The 15,641-nt window shown below is 40.9% G+C and overlaps 1 protein-coding gene across 1 annotated transcript in view; it reads right to left on the bottom strand.

Moving 5' to 3' along the window:
• Nucleotides 1–15,641, bottom strand: part of TEX11 (testis expressed 11) — a gene marked incomplete at its 5' end in the record, with an annotated part of 308,295 nt that overhangs the window by 216,013 nt on the left and 76,641 nt on the right. Inside the window, one exon of the mRNA XM_084869541.1 lies at nucleotides 9,179–9,264. Coding sequence (XP_084725667.1) covers nucleotides 9,179–9,264 — 86 coding nt within the window. The remainder of the gene's footprint in view (nucleotides 1–9,178; nucleotides 9,265–15,641) is intronic.

Genomic DNA, 15,641 nt, shown 5'->3' on the forward strand with positions numbered 1-15,641 from the left:
CTTTTTCTCTTAAAGCTTGGGCTAACCTTTCCAATTGGGCACTATACACTGCACTTGTAATGGTCTGGTTAGATGGTAAAAGTTCATAATGAAGAATTCCTTTAAAATTCCACCAAACACACAACATCACTTTTTTCGCATGCAAGTCAGGTTTTGGCGTGGGCTGCGGAGCCTCATTTTTGTCCAACCATTGAGGCCGCCTTTTCAAATTAACATACAGCACCCATTTTTCATCTCCAGTAACAATTTGCTCTAAAAACGGCAAATGGTTTTGACGAGAGAGGAGCGAACTGCAAATTGTGACTCTTTGATTACGGTTGTTGTCGGTCAACTCATGAGGAACCCATTTTCCAAACTTTTGGACTTTGCCAAGTGCACGCAATTGATTGGAAATTGTTTTTTGTGAACAATTTAAAGTTGTCGCAAGCTCTTGTTGGGTAATTTGAGGATTTTGCACCAAAAGAGCTTGAAGAGCTTCTTGATCAAAATTGGACACACGGCCTCGACCACTCTTGTCATCTAACGAAAAATTTCCCTCGCAAAATTTCTCAAACCAATGCTGGCATTTTCTGGCGCTAACTGCATCTTGACCAAGAGCACTACAGATGTTTTTTGCAGCCTCACTTGCTTTTCTTCCTAATTGGAACTCGTAAAGCATGCAGTGCCGAATATGCTCTTCATCCGCCATCTTCTTAGCCCTAGTTTTGCAACAAAAACCAAACCAAACACAAACTTTTTCAAGCAAAACTTGTTAATTGCACTTCACACGTTCTGTAGATACCACGTGTTTGAAGGTTATGTCAATACAAGTCAACGCCAAGCAAGATTTTAAACGAATGTTTAAAAACGACATTAATTATTACTAGACCCGATATGTCAACGTTCTATTTTGTATATCAAACAAATGCTATATAATGGGGACAGATCTATATTATTCTGTGTAAATGTATAAAAATTAAAACCAGTGACTCCTGTTTAAAAATAAAAATTGTAGTTTTTTATTCATGCTGAATAATAATCTCTAGTAAAATAAATAAATAAATAAATAAATAAATAAATAAATAAGTCTTTTTACCAATGCAGTGAAATGTCAGACTATAAAATCTTGTGTAGAAATGCTTAACTTTTATTTTTCATTAAAATTTGTGGTTCTGGTATTACCAAACCACACACTTGTACAGAGTTGGCAGTAAATGTTATAGCCATTTATAGCAATGCCAAATATGAAGAAACATAATTTAAAAACCCACTCATAAAAAGAATGAAAATAACAATTAGCAATTACCACACCCTGTTGGAAAACTTCTCACCCCACCTGTGGACAACTGCCTAAGGCTATTCAAGACTGACTACAATCAGTCTGTAGGCAGAGACAGGTCTCTGGAGGCTTTGAATCTTTGTCTGATCTAATTACAGTGGTGCCTCGCATAACGAACGCCTCGCACAGCGAACTTTGGACAGGTTTTTCATGAAACCATCGGCCAAAAAGCAGAAAATGGATGAAGATGTGCAAGATTCGGTAGACTCTACTTAGTCTGTCTTAAAATTAAAAAAATGTGTGTTTTTTTAAAAAAAAATTATGTTTTTAGATGTATCTAAATAAAAATATGTCATCTTAGCATATTTTTTTATGTCATCTTAGCATATTTTATGCTACAGAACGAATTATTTTTTTTAACATGTATTGTTATGGGAAAACGCATTTCACATAACGAACTTTTTGCATAACAAGCTTGCTCCTGGAACGAATTAAGTTCGTTGTGTGAGGCACCACTGTAGTCAGAAACAGCAATTGGCACTGTCCTGCACTAAAGATCAGGAGATGCAGCAGATCTACCTAATACACAGTAACAAACCCAAACAGGCACCCAAAATGGGGAAACAAAACAACCCCCAAACAAAAGAACAAGCTAATTCTCCAGAAGAAGAGCCAAATGAAAGGGAAATAAGAAACTTAACAGACATAAAGTTTAGAATAATAATGAAAAAGTCTATTAATACTTTAAGATAGGAGTATTGGTACACCAGCTTTTTTTTTCCTTTCCATTTGTTTGGAAAATTTTTTCCATCCTTTCACACTCATCCTGTGTGAGTCTTTTATTCTGAGGCAGGTCTCTTGTAGAAGTCATATAATTGGCTCAATAGCATGAAAAAAGATATAGTAACTATGAAGAAAAAGATAGAATTAATAAAGAACACACTGGAAGAAACAAAGCAGATGAGGTAAAGCCAAGGTTTGGATCAGTGAATTAGAAGACAGAGTAGAAAAAAAAAAAAATCAGTCAATCAGAGAACCAAATAGAAAAAAAGAAAAGAAAAACAGGACAGAAGACAGGTGCTATAGAACAACATGAAATGTAACAATATTCACATATCAGGAGGCCAGAAAGAGAAGAAACTGAACAAGGGATAGAGAACATGTATGAAGAAATAAGGGCAGAAAATTTTCCTAACCTGATGAAGGAAAAAGTCACAAAATTTCAGTAGGAACAGAGAGTCCCAAGCAAGAAGAACCCAAATAGGCCCATACCCAGACACATCATAAATAAAATGTCAAAAATTAAAGACAAAAAGAGAAACTTATAGGCAACAAGGAAAAAGCAATCTGTAACCTACAAAGGTGCTCTCTTAAGGCTGACAGCTAATTTCTCTTAGAAACTCTTCAAGCCTAAAAGGAATGTCATGAAAAGCAAGGACCAGAAACCAACATTATTATATCCTGCAAGGCTATCATTCAAAATAGATGGTCAAATAAAGAGCTTCCCAGACCAAATAAATAAGTAAATAAATAAGGCTAAAGGAGTTTTCACCACCAAAACAGTACTGCAAGAACTTCTAAAGGGACAACTGGAATGAGAAGATATAGGGAGAGAAAAAAACATAGGCATATAGAATTAAATTGACAATAAATAAGTATCCTATATAATAAAAGGCTAATATGCGAATTAACCAAATGGTGGAACGGCCTGTCATTATGACATGGAGAACACCGCTCAGCCAAAAGCTGGGCTCACAGCTGGCGAGCGCAGAGGCGGTGGCAGGAGCCTCTCCTGCCTCCGTGGCAGCACTAAGGATGTCCAAGCTGGCCTAAGCCATCAGATGAACATCCCACAAGGGCTCTGGACTGCGAAAAGGTGCAGACTGGGATGAGGACCCCTGTCCCCCCCGCAAGTGCACAAATTTCATGCACTGGGCCTCTAGTCCAGCGTTTTTCAACCGCTGTTCCGCGGCACACTAGTGTGCCGCGAGATGTTGCCTGGTGTGCCGTAGGTGCAGACAAGACAATAATTTTATAATTTTTCACTATTTTGTTTACTTAATATTTCATAAAAAAGTAATTATAAAATACTTTCTTTGTGTTTATTTGATTCCTATTCAAGAGAATTACTTTATATATAGTCAATATAGGCACAGAGTTAAATTTTTTAACATTTTCTAATGGTGGTGTGCCTCGTGATTTTTTTTCATGAAACAAGTGTGCCTTTGCCCAAAAAAGGTTGAAAAACACTGCTCTAGTCTATAAATAATTACCTTAAATGTAAGTGACTAAATGCTCCAATCAAAAGACATAAGGTAGGTGAATGGAAAGAAAAACATGACCCAATTATATGATGTCTACAAGAGACTCACCTCAGAACAAAAGACTCACACAGGATGAGGTTGAAATAATGGGAAAAAATTTCCATGCAAATAGAATAGGAAAAAAAGTTGGGGTACCAATACTCATATCTGAAAAAATAGCCTTCAAAATAAAGGCCATCACAAGCGACAGCAAAGGTCACTACATAATACTAAAGGGATCAACCCAACAGAAAGATATAACCCTGGTAAACATATATGCACCCAATATAGGAGCACCAAAATATATAAAAATACTTCTAGAGGACTTTAATGGAAAGACCAACAACAATTCAATCATAGTAGGGGACTTTAACACTACACTTCCTTCACAGGATAGATCTTCCAGACAAAATATTAACAAGGAAACAGTAACTATAAATAAAACACTGGAACAGATAGATTTAATTGGCATTTATAGAACACTAGAGGCCCGGGGCATGAAATTCTTGCATTGGGGGGGGCGGGGGGGAGAATGGCCCTCAGCCCAGCCTGCACCCTCTCCAATCTGGAACCCCTTGGGAGATGTCTGACTACCGGTTTAGGCCCATTCCCAGGGGGATCATGCCTAAAACAGCAGTCAGACATCCCTCTCATAATCCAGAACTTCTGGTTCCCAACTGCTCGCCTGCCTGCCAACCTGATCACCCCCTAATCACTCCTCTGCCAGACTGATCGACGCCTAACTGTTCCCCTGCCAGCCCGATTGCCCCCAAATGCCCTCCCCTGCAGGCCTGGTCACACCCCCACAACTACCTTCCCCTGCAGGCCTGGTCCCCCATAACTGCCCTCCCCTGCAGGCCTGGTTCCCTTCAACTGTCCTCACCAGCAGGCCTGGTCCCCCCCGTCCAATTTCCCTCCCCTGGTGGCCTGATCACCCACAATAACCCTCCCCTGCTGGCCATCTTGTGGCAGCCCTCTTTGACCACATGGGGGCACCATATTGTGCGAGGGCATGAAAGTCAATTTGCATATTACCTCTTTATTATATAAAATTTCATGCCAAAGCTGTGGAATATACATTCTTCTCAAGTGCCCATGGATCATTCACAAATATAGTCCACATGTTAGGACACAAAACAAGTTTCTACAAATTCAAAAAGATTGAAATATCAAGCATCTTCTCAGATCACAATGTAATGAAATTAGAAACCAACTACAGTAAAAACACACAAAAAAATTCAAATGTTAATAAAAAAAAATTCAAATGAATGGAGGCTAAATAGCATGTTACGAAACAATGAATGGGTTACCTATTACATAAAGAAAAATGTTTTTTAAAACTCTGGAACACAGCAAAAGCAGTCCTGGGAGGGAACTTTATAGCACTACAGGTCTACTTAAAAATAGCATGAAAAATTAATAATAAATTATGTAACCCTACAAATTAAGCCATTCGAAAGAGAACAACAACAAAAAAGCCCAGAGTAAGTGGAAGAAAGGAAATAATAAAGACTAGAGCATAAATAAATCACAGAGAAACAAACCAACAAAAAATACAAAAATAAATAAAACCAAGAGCTGGTTCTTTGAAAAGATAAGGTTGATGAACTATTAGTCAGACTCATCAAGAAAGAGAGAAGACACAAATAAATAAAATCAGAAAGAAAAGAGGTGAAGAAACAACTGACACCACAGAAATACAAAGAATTATAAGAAAATACTATGAATCACTATATGCCAACAAGCTGCACAATGTGGATGAACTGGACAAATTCCTAGAAAAATACAATGTCCCAAAACTGAATCAGGAAAAATCAGAAAATCTTAATAGGCCAATAACAACTGATGAAATATAAGCCATAAAAGAAAAACTCCCAGCAAACAAAAGCCCTAATTTGGATGGCTTCACAGGAGAGTTTTAGCAAACATTCAAAGAAGAATTAACACCTAGCCTCCTCAAACTATTCCAAAAAATCCAAGAGAAAGAAACACTTCCAAGCTCTTCTTTTGAGGCATTACCTTAATTTCAAATAAAGACACGACAAAGGAAGAAAATTATAGGCCATTGTCCTTGATGAACATAGACACTAAAATCCTCAACAAAATAGTAGCAAATCAGATCCAGAAATATATTAAAAAGATCATACAACATGAGCATGTGAGATTTATTCAGGGATTAAAGGCTGGTACAATGTTCATAAGTCAATAAATGTGATACATCACATAAACAAATTGAAAGATAAAAATCACATGATAATATCAATGCATGCAGAAAAATCATCTGACAAAACCCAACACCCATCCTTATAATTTATATTTAACACCTGTTTTTTATAAAAATTTTCAAAGTGGGAATAGAGAAATCATATCTCAACATAATACAGGCCATATATGACAAACCTGCAGTGAACATTATATGCTATTGGCAAAATCTAGAACAATTTCCCCCTAAGAACAGCAATAAGACAGGGAAGTCCACTTTTACCACTCTATTCAACATAATACTGGAAGTTCTAGCCACAGCGATCAGACAAGAAGAAATAAAACGCACCCAAATTGGAAAGGAGGAAGTAAATTTCTCATTATTGACATGATAATGTACATGGAAAACCCTAAACACTCCACACAAAAAAATTATTAGATTAAATAATTGAAACTGGCAATGTACCAGGATACAAAATTAATACCCATCTTAAACATACAATGTGTAAGTTGGTGATCTAGTTTCATTTATTTGCCATGGGAGAACATATTTGCCAAATATCAATGATAAGGGTTTAATCTCTAACATTTACAGGGAACTCATACAATTTAACCAAAAGGAGATAAACAACCCAATCAAAAAATGGGAAACTGATCTAAATAGACACTTTTCGAAAGAAGACAGAAGGAAGGCCAAGAGACATATGAAAACCTGCTCAAAGTCTCTAATCATCACAGAGATGCAAATCAAAACAGCAATGTGGTACCATCTCACACCTGTCAACGAATCAACAATTGACAAGTGCTGGCAAGGATGCAGAGAAAAAGAATCCTCCTGCACTGCTAGTGGGAATGCAGACTGGGGCAGCTACTGTGGAGAACAGTATGGAGTTTCCTCAAAAAACTAAAAATGGAACTCCCATTTGACCCAATAATCCCACTTCTAGGAATATATCCCAAGAAACTAGAAACACCAATCAGAAAGGATATATGCACCCCTATGTTCATAGCAGCACAATTTACCACACCTAAGATTTGGAAACAGCCTAATTGCCCATTAGCAGATGAGTGGATTAAAAAACTGTGGTACATCTACACAACGGAATACTATGCTGCAGTAAAAAAGAAGTTCTTCCCATTTGCAACAACATGGATGGCTATGGAGAACATTATGCTAAGTGAAATAAGCCAAGCAGAGAAAGATAAATATCACATGATCTCACTCATTTAAGGGATATAATGAACAACATAAACTGAAGAACAAAAACAGATCCAGAGACAGAGAAACATCAATCAGAATGTCAAACCTCAGGGAAGGTAGGGGCCGGTGGGGGTAAGGGAGAGATATCAACCAAAGGACTTATATATACATGCATATAAGCCTAACCAATGAACACAGAAAACAGGTGGTTGAGGGCATGAGTGGGGGGCCAATAAGGACACATATGTAATACCTTAATCAATTAAAAAAAAAAAAGGTTGTTCCTTTAAAGGAAACCTGTTGTAAAACCTATGCTGAACTAGTTATTTCATTTGGTATATTTTAAATAAATGTATTAAAATGTTATTTTAATTTTTTTTTTTAAATCAGGTATATTCCACTTGTGTGAAGCATTCTAAATCTAGACAAGTATAACTCTTAAGCCTCCATAAGCCTGTTTGTCAGACATGTTTGTTTTTTTTTATACTCATTTGAGGGCATGATTTTTATTGATTTTATAGAGAGGAGGGTAAAACGGGAGGGAGGGAGAAAGGGCAATTGGGCGGGGGCAGAGGGAGAGGGAGGGGGGAGAAAGAGAGAGAAAGAGAGAGAAAGAGAAACATCAATCAGTTGCCTCTTGTAAGCACCCCAAACTGGGCATCAAACCGATAACCTAGGTATGTGCCCTGATAGGAAATCGAACATGCCACCTATCTGTGTACCTGATAACACTCCAACCAACTGAGTGACACTCGCCATGGCAGGCAGGGTTCTTTTTTTCTTTTCCCAACCAGTTTACATTCAATACCATTCCGCATCCGTTTCAGATAGATATCAAAGTGGAAGCGTATTTCTTTATGGAATTTGATCAATCTTTGAGCTCTAAAGTCTTTTACATAAATAAGCTATTTGCATAAATATTTTGTTACAGATATATATTTCTATGAGTATTATAATATTAATGACCAAATTTCCATTTATTTAATTAATGGCAAATATAAATTTCACCAATAGTTAAACTGATCATGGGAATATCTCCAAATAACCAGAACTAACCCTGTACTGAGAAACAAAATTTTGGTGAATTGATTTGATATATTTTATTTCGGGATCACCTGATATTCAAAGCACCTATATAACATCTCCAGAAAAAAACATATTTTCACATAAAATCATTTAACTAGGAATTATTGAATATCTACTATGTGTCAATCTGTGCTTGGCCAACACATTCAGTAAAAGTTATAGTTTGTGCATATAGTTGCTATATTTTTGTACTATTTCCTTGATTTTTTCCATATTCAACACAACAGTACAAATTTTAGCATAGTACTGAGCATATAGTAAGTGCTAAATATACCGTATTTTCCGGCGTATAAGATGACCGGGCGTATAAGACGACCCCCTAATTTTACAGTTAAAACATAGGTTTAGGCCGATATTCGCTGTATAAGACTACCCCCCACTTCTGAGGCAACACCAGTTCTTTTTTTAATAGACTTCCTCTCTGATTCTGGCCAATCTGAGCAGGCTTTTTTTTTTTCATTTCAAAAGTCGTCTTATACGCCGAAAAATATGGTATATTTACTTGATTGATATTAAAATATCAAAATCATTTAGGACTAATAATTTTAGCTGATAACATTCTTCCCACCCTTTCCACCCTAAAACTGTGGGTTGGCAGACAGCAATATGTCCCAAAGCAAAGAAAAAAATTTCCATAATTTTCATGAATATACAAAGGAGGAATAAAAGAAGAGCATACTCTTGTGTTATATTAAGAATAGAATAGCCCTGGCCGGTTTGGTCAGTGGTTAAAGCATTGGCCTGCAGACTGAAGGGTCTCAGGTTTGATTCCAATCAAGGGCACATCCATCATACCTCAGTTGCAGGCTTGATCTCCAGCTCTGGTCAGAGCACATGCAAGAGGCAACCAGTTGATGTGTCTCTCACATTGATGCTTTTCTCTCTCTATGTCTCCCCTTCCCTTCTACTCTCTGAAAAATCAATGGGAAAAATATCCTTGAGTGAGAATTAACAGAAGAAAAAGGAATAACATATATTTTTCGATCACTGGCAGCATGTAAGAATAATAACTAGTACATGTTAAAGCAGTAAATAAATGTAGCATGTTGGCTTTTTAAGTCAATGTTTAAACTTAGCTGAACTTTATAATATTCTTGAATTTACATTCATTATTTTTGTTTATATTACCTTAGCCAGTAACAACTTTCTTCATATTTATTCAGCATGTGGGTTTCTACTCCAAAGTTGTAACAGAGAATAAGAAGATATTCAGTCTGCAATATAAAAAAAAGTTACATCAGATTCATGTAATATCTATAGAGATCATACTGGGCTTCTGGTCAAGATGGCAGTATAGGTAGATGCAGTACTGGCATATTTCCACAACCATATCAAAATTACAACTAAACTACAGAACCACCTTTATTCAGAATCACTTAATATCTAGCTGAACAGAAGTCCTATAATTTAGACATACAGAAGCAGTCACACTGAGACTGGTAGGAGGGACAGAGTTGTGGAACAGACTGATTCCACAGCCACATGTGGTACTTAAAAATAAGGAGGAAGAGATCAACCAAAGAACTTGTATGCATGCATATGAGCATAACCAATGGACATAGATGGGGTGTGGGGAGTGAGGGAATGTGCTGGGAATTGGGGCGGCTGGGGAGAGGCCAATGGAGGGAAAAGGAGACTTATGTAATATATTAAACAATAAAGAACTTAATTTTTTTTTAAATAGGGAGGGATATCTGAACTGCTGAGGTCCTCCCTAAGAATGGAGGGGTCCCATCACCACACCAGGCCTCCCTGAACAGAGTTTCAGTGCCAGGAAGAGAAATCCCATATCTTTGTTTAGCCCTCCCCCAACAGAACCAGCAGGTAAGTGACTTATCTGAGTCTCATCAATCTAACACTGTTAAACCAGCCCTAGTGATTTCCTGATACTTCGCCTTCCCAAACTGCAGGTCCTGCCAAGCCATTTTCAGTGGCTTTTCCATACAAATGGCCTGTCTGAGCTCATGTTACAGACACTCCTAAAATATCTCAAAGGTCGACAAACCCCAAACAAGCAGCATCTTGCCTCAGGGTGCCCTGTACCTCTTGCTAAACAGCCCTAAGTCCAGCACTAGCAGTGAAAGCGCAGGGTGGGGCTAACTCCTCGGAATAAGAGGGCAAGGCAGAACTCCTGAACCTCCATTTTGTGTAATTGGACCCTAGCCCTCACCCAACCAATCAGGGTCAGCCAAAGCAGTGACATCACCACCCCTATAAAACCCTTTGATCTGTTGAAGCTCGCGCTCTCCCGCCACCTCTGTTGGTGTAAGTGGGACAGAGCTCATGCTAGCATGGAACACAGGCTTTCTGCTATTGCATCGGACTCGGCTCCCTGGTGGTCCTTGGGGATCACAAAATCTGGGCACAACATTTGGGGGTTCGTCTGGGATCCCCAAGACCCTGAGGAACCCTGATCCGGAGAGCCTGACTGGCCGGATAAATGTGTGTGTGTCTGTGTCCTTGTGTGAGCTGGCTCTGGAGGGACATGGAATCCCCTCATGTCGGTAGTGCCCGAAGAGGTCTAGGTGGACACACTGCTGGAAGACCACAGGCCGGAGGATTCAGAAGACGTTCTGACCTCCCAGTAGGGAAATGGAATTCCCTTGCAGGCAGGAGAGACGTGGGATTCTCTCCCAGGAGAGATGTGGATCCTCTCCCAGGATGAGGTGGTCGCTTCCGCTGATTGGCATGAGGCCGACGTCTGGTTTTTAAGGAGTTGAAATGTTGATGTTGGGTGCCCTCTTCTTGTTGGTTGTTGTGATTTTCTGTGTTGTGGAGGACCAGAGGGCCGATGGCAGACTTGTTGTTCTAGTGAGTGGCCAGCTTTCAATGTCAGATGGCCACCAGAGGGCCACCAGTTGGCGTGAGGCCATCGTCTAGCTTTCGGTTTTGCTTCCACGGAGTTGGAAGACTATTCTTAGGAGCCCTCTGTCTGTTTTTATGTTCTTTGTTTGTATGTTTGTATAAATAAGGGTTTCAGTTTCCTCTTGTTTGTAGATTTGCTACCATTGCTGACTCTTTCCCCCCAGATCAGGCAGGAGATGGGGGAGGGGAGACACGTGGCAATCCAATGTGGACGCCATTCCCCAAGGCATCGGGGATTTCTGTACTCATGTAAGGCGGAAAGGCCAGTTTAAAAACGAGTGTGCATAGTTTTTGAGCTGGGCTTAACTCTTTTGTGTGTACAGAATAAAACCCTAAACTGTTTTTTAGCTTTTAGGATGGTGGAGATGAAGTGGGAGATAAATTAAAGCTAGTTTCCCAAAACATTTAAAGTTCTTTTGAAATTTCCCGCCCTGAGGCAAGAAACCAGCAGGAAGTAGGTAGGAAGTTTACATATATCTATGGCTGAGAGTTTGCCTCTTGATTCCCCTCAGCTTCCAGTAGGCAAGTTCCCACCTTCAGCTATCTTTAAAGAATGTGTTCATTTGCATTTAAGTGGCTACACCTTTTGCTAGCCAAGGGACAAATTTACATGTGAATATCTACAAGTTTGCTTCTCAGTTTCCCCAGGCAGAAAAAAACATGGTTTAAAGTTAATTGTTGGATTTTGGAATTTGTTCTTAAAAATATGAAGGTTTATTAATGGGGAGCTGCTGGATGTTTGACTTGTGAGCTCTGAAGGTTTTGGGATTGGGATTGCATTGGGAGAAGTTATATAATTGTGGTAACTAAATGCCTAGAGTATAGCAACTTGTTTTTGAGAAAATAAAATATATTTTCTCTTAAATAATTAAGAATTCAAGATATAGTACTTGGTCTGATTTAAAAAAAGAAAGAAACCTTTAATTTGTTTAAGGCTGAGTGCTCTGACACATAGCAAGCCGCCCCAAATGGCCACTGGGATTCCTTTTTCCCAGGGGTGCGTGCTCTCTGTCAGAGGGGAATCAGCCCGCCTAACAAAATTTCTGTATTTGAAAGTATGAAGTTGTAGCAATTATGGTTCAAAAGGTTAAAAGCAGGGACCAAGTTATAAAGTTAACTACTGTTTGTCTCAATTGGCCTTTTAAGTTTGATGTGATTAATGATTACATTGTAATATTTTGTGGACCACTTGGTCCTTGTGTGTGTGTGTGTCAACTCTTAAGTTATAGTTTTAAAATCAGTAATATTAATGAAAGTCCCTCAAGCAGAGTGGCTTTTCAGAAAGGTCAGGGAGTCTGATTGCAGTATAAGGGTCACCGGTTCCCCCAAGGCACCTTCGCTAAAATGCCTGGATGGGAGCACCTCATTTGCCACCTGGGACCCAAGCCGCGCTCCCTGCCTCTGCCCACTTGGCGTCCATCCCCTCCAGGGGTTGTTTTGAGTAGTGGTGGCAGGCACAAGGAGAGAAATTCCCTTGTGAACCCCTGCACCCCAATGAGAATGAATGCTTGGACACTTTTTACCGTGTTCTGTTAGGGGGCTTAAAGGCGCAGTTAGAAATTCTCCCATTCCCATTTTAGGCTTATCAGAAACTGAGATCCATATCTGTAGGAAAAATGTGGCAGTTTAAATTTCAAGCAGCTGGAGGTCTGGGAACAGGGTACTGGACCTGCTCCTTCCTCCCTTTGCCTTTTCTATAAGATTTGAGGCATGGTTATGTATTTTTGAAGGATATAGAAAGAAGGTTTGAAAGTTAATTTGAAATTATAAAGGTTTTTGTAAAGGTTGTACATGTGATGAGAAAGGAGACCAGAGAAAGAGAGAAAAGGCCAGCAACTAATAGGAAGGAATTAGTATGCCTATTGTAGGAAGCTGGGGCACAGAGAGAATGTCCTGGCAGGTTAGCTAGAGAAGCTAGAGGAAGAGGACTGACAGGACCGGGCTCCTTTCCATTAAGCCTCAAGGGTAACCTTACAAGTGGAGGGCAAACCTGTTAGTTTCCTGGTGGACACTGGGGCAGCCTATTCAGTCTTGACAGAGCCAATGGGGCCCGTAACCTCTAAGAAAACATTAGTCCAGGGAGCCACCGGACAAACTGTTTTCCTTGGACATCAAGAAGGACTGTAGACCTTGGATGGAACATGTACTGAGGGAACACAGCTGCTGAACTGGACCAAAGTGGAACAATGGGCCTTTGAGGAGCTAAAGAAGTCTCTCATCTCAGCACCTGCCCTAGCCTTGCCAGACATTGCGAAGCCCTTCCACCTCTACGTGAGTGAGGTAAGGGGCATTGCCAAAAGGGTTTTCACTCAGACTCTAGGTCCCTTGAAGAGACCTATTAAGAGACTAGACCCTGTGACAGCAGGGTGGCCAGCGTGCCTCCGGACAGTGGCCACCACAGTATTGCTGGTGAAGGAGGCAGACAACAATCCAGACACTGGCCATCAACCCTGCCAGCTTGCTTCCAGATGATGATCCAGAGGAACCCATTCATGACTGCACAGATGTAACAGACCTGACAGATGTCCAGCTCTCATCATCAGACAAGGTACTGTTCACGAATGGGAGCAGTTACGTTCAGGGTGGGATCTGATATGCAGAGGGAGCGGTAGTCACCCTGGACCACACCAGTTGGGCACAGTTCCTGAACTTTTGGCATTAATCCAGGCCCTTTGATGGGGACACTGTGCCATCCACAGGGAAAGAGGGTTACCAACTGCAGCCGGAAAGGACATTATGTCCAAAAACCAGTGGGGCCTTTACAAGTCTTAGTAACTCTGCCAGATCCCGACCTACGATGGACCCCCTCCTACACAGAACAAGAGGAAGAATTGGCAGAACAGAAGCAAGTCATCAAAGGACCAGATGGTTGGTGGACCCTACCAGATGACAGACTATTGGTCCCAGAGGCTCTAGGTCAGACGTTAGTTGCCCAGTGACACCAGGTTACCCACTTAGGTGTCACCAAGACTTCTGAACTTCTGTGAGGCAGATACTACCAAGCTTAGATAATGTAATTAAAAGCCTAGTTGCTAGAAGTACTGTCTGTACACAGGTAAATGCTAAGCCAGGTAAGAGGGGCCCCCAGGGAATTTGGGCCCCAAGGAAATTCCCTAAGAGAGCATTGGTAGGTGGATTTCAGAGATTAAGCCACCAGCATTAAGGTCTAGTTTTTGTAGACACTTCAGATTAGGTTGAAGTATATCCCACTAGGACAGAAACTGCCTCTATAATAGTCAAGAGATTACTCCAGGAGATTATACCTAGATTCGGGCTGCCAGTAGTCATAGGATCAGATAACAGCCCCATCTTTGTAGCCAAGGTATGTCAAAGTATAGCTCAAGCCTTAGGACAGGCATGAGCAGAACTCTGAAAAGGAGTTTACTAAATGTGTCCTAGAACCGGTGAAAATTGGACCAACCTCCTGCCCTTCGCCCTCTTATGGGCCAGGTGTACCCCCTACTGGGATGGGTTCCCCCATGTAATTAACCATTCCCTTGCTCAAGTCCTTACAGGCTCTGCAGTTTGCTTGTTCCAGATGCACTGGCAGTGCCCACCGCAGACCCTGTATACCCCTTCTAGCTCGGGAACTCAGTGTGGGTAAAGAAATTCAAGGACTCAGCCAGGATCAGTTTGGCTCAGTGGATAGAGCGTCAGCTTGGGAACTGAAAGGTCCCAGGTTCGATTCCGGTCAAGGGCATGTGCCTTGGTTGCGGGCACATCTCTGGTGGGGGGGGGTGTGCAGGAGGCAGCTGATCGATGCGTTCCTCTCATCGATGTTTCTGACTCTCTATCCCTCTCCTTTCCTCTCTGTAAAAAATCAATAAAATATATATATATTTTTTAAATTCAAGGACTCAAAGGGACGCTACACTGTTATCCGGAGCATGCCCATGGCTGTTGAAGTAGACGGCACCCAGACCTGGCTATACAACTCCCAGCTCCTGCATCAGAAAATGGCCTAGATCCTGGCAACTAGCGGCCTCACCTGTGAGATCCCCAGCCTGGGCTCCACGCAGGCGGAGGAGACTTGATGCCTGCAGGAGGGGAACTGAACTTCAGTGAGTACAGTACTGATGGGAACTGTGGTACTGGGGGGGGGGGGGGGTCCTTGGTAACTGTAGCCAGTGAGAAAGTACAGGGCTAAGGCTAGATAACAGAACAGCGAATGCCCTTAAAGGAAGTGGGCTGAGTCAATGATTTGACTCATGCACATAAGATAAGGGGGGAATGGAAGGGCAGGGCGGGGCTAACTCCTAGGAATGAGAGGGCAGGGCAGAACTGATCCTCCATTTTGTGTAACTGAACCTTAGCCTTCACCCAACCAATCAGGGTCAGCCAAAGCAGTGACATCACCACCCCTATAAAACCCTTTGATCTGTTGAAGCTCACACTCTTCCGCCACGCTACTGTTAGTGTAATTGGGACAGAGCCCATGTTAGCATGGAATACAGGCTTTCTGCTATTGCATCGGACTTGGCTCCCTGGTGGTCCTTGGGGATCACGAAATCTGGGCATAACAGCAGCAGCCGGCCTTAGTCCACAACTCTCCCGGGCCCCTCCAAGCCTAACTTTCTAACATACATTCTTCGATCACTGGCAGCATGTAAGAATAATAACTAGTACATGTTAAAGCAGTAAATAAATGTAGCATGTTGGCTTTTTAAGTCATTGTTTAAACTTAGCTGAACTTTATAATATTCTTGAATTTACATTCATTATTTTT

The sequence above is a fragment of the Pipistrellus hanaki genome (genome assembly GCF_964339955.1).
Source record: "Pipistrellus hanaki genome assembly, chromosome: X".
In the NCBI taxonomy this organism is placed as follows: Eukaryota; Metazoa; Chordata; class Mammalia; order Chiroptera; family Vespertilionidae; genus Pipistrellus; species Pipistrellus hanaki.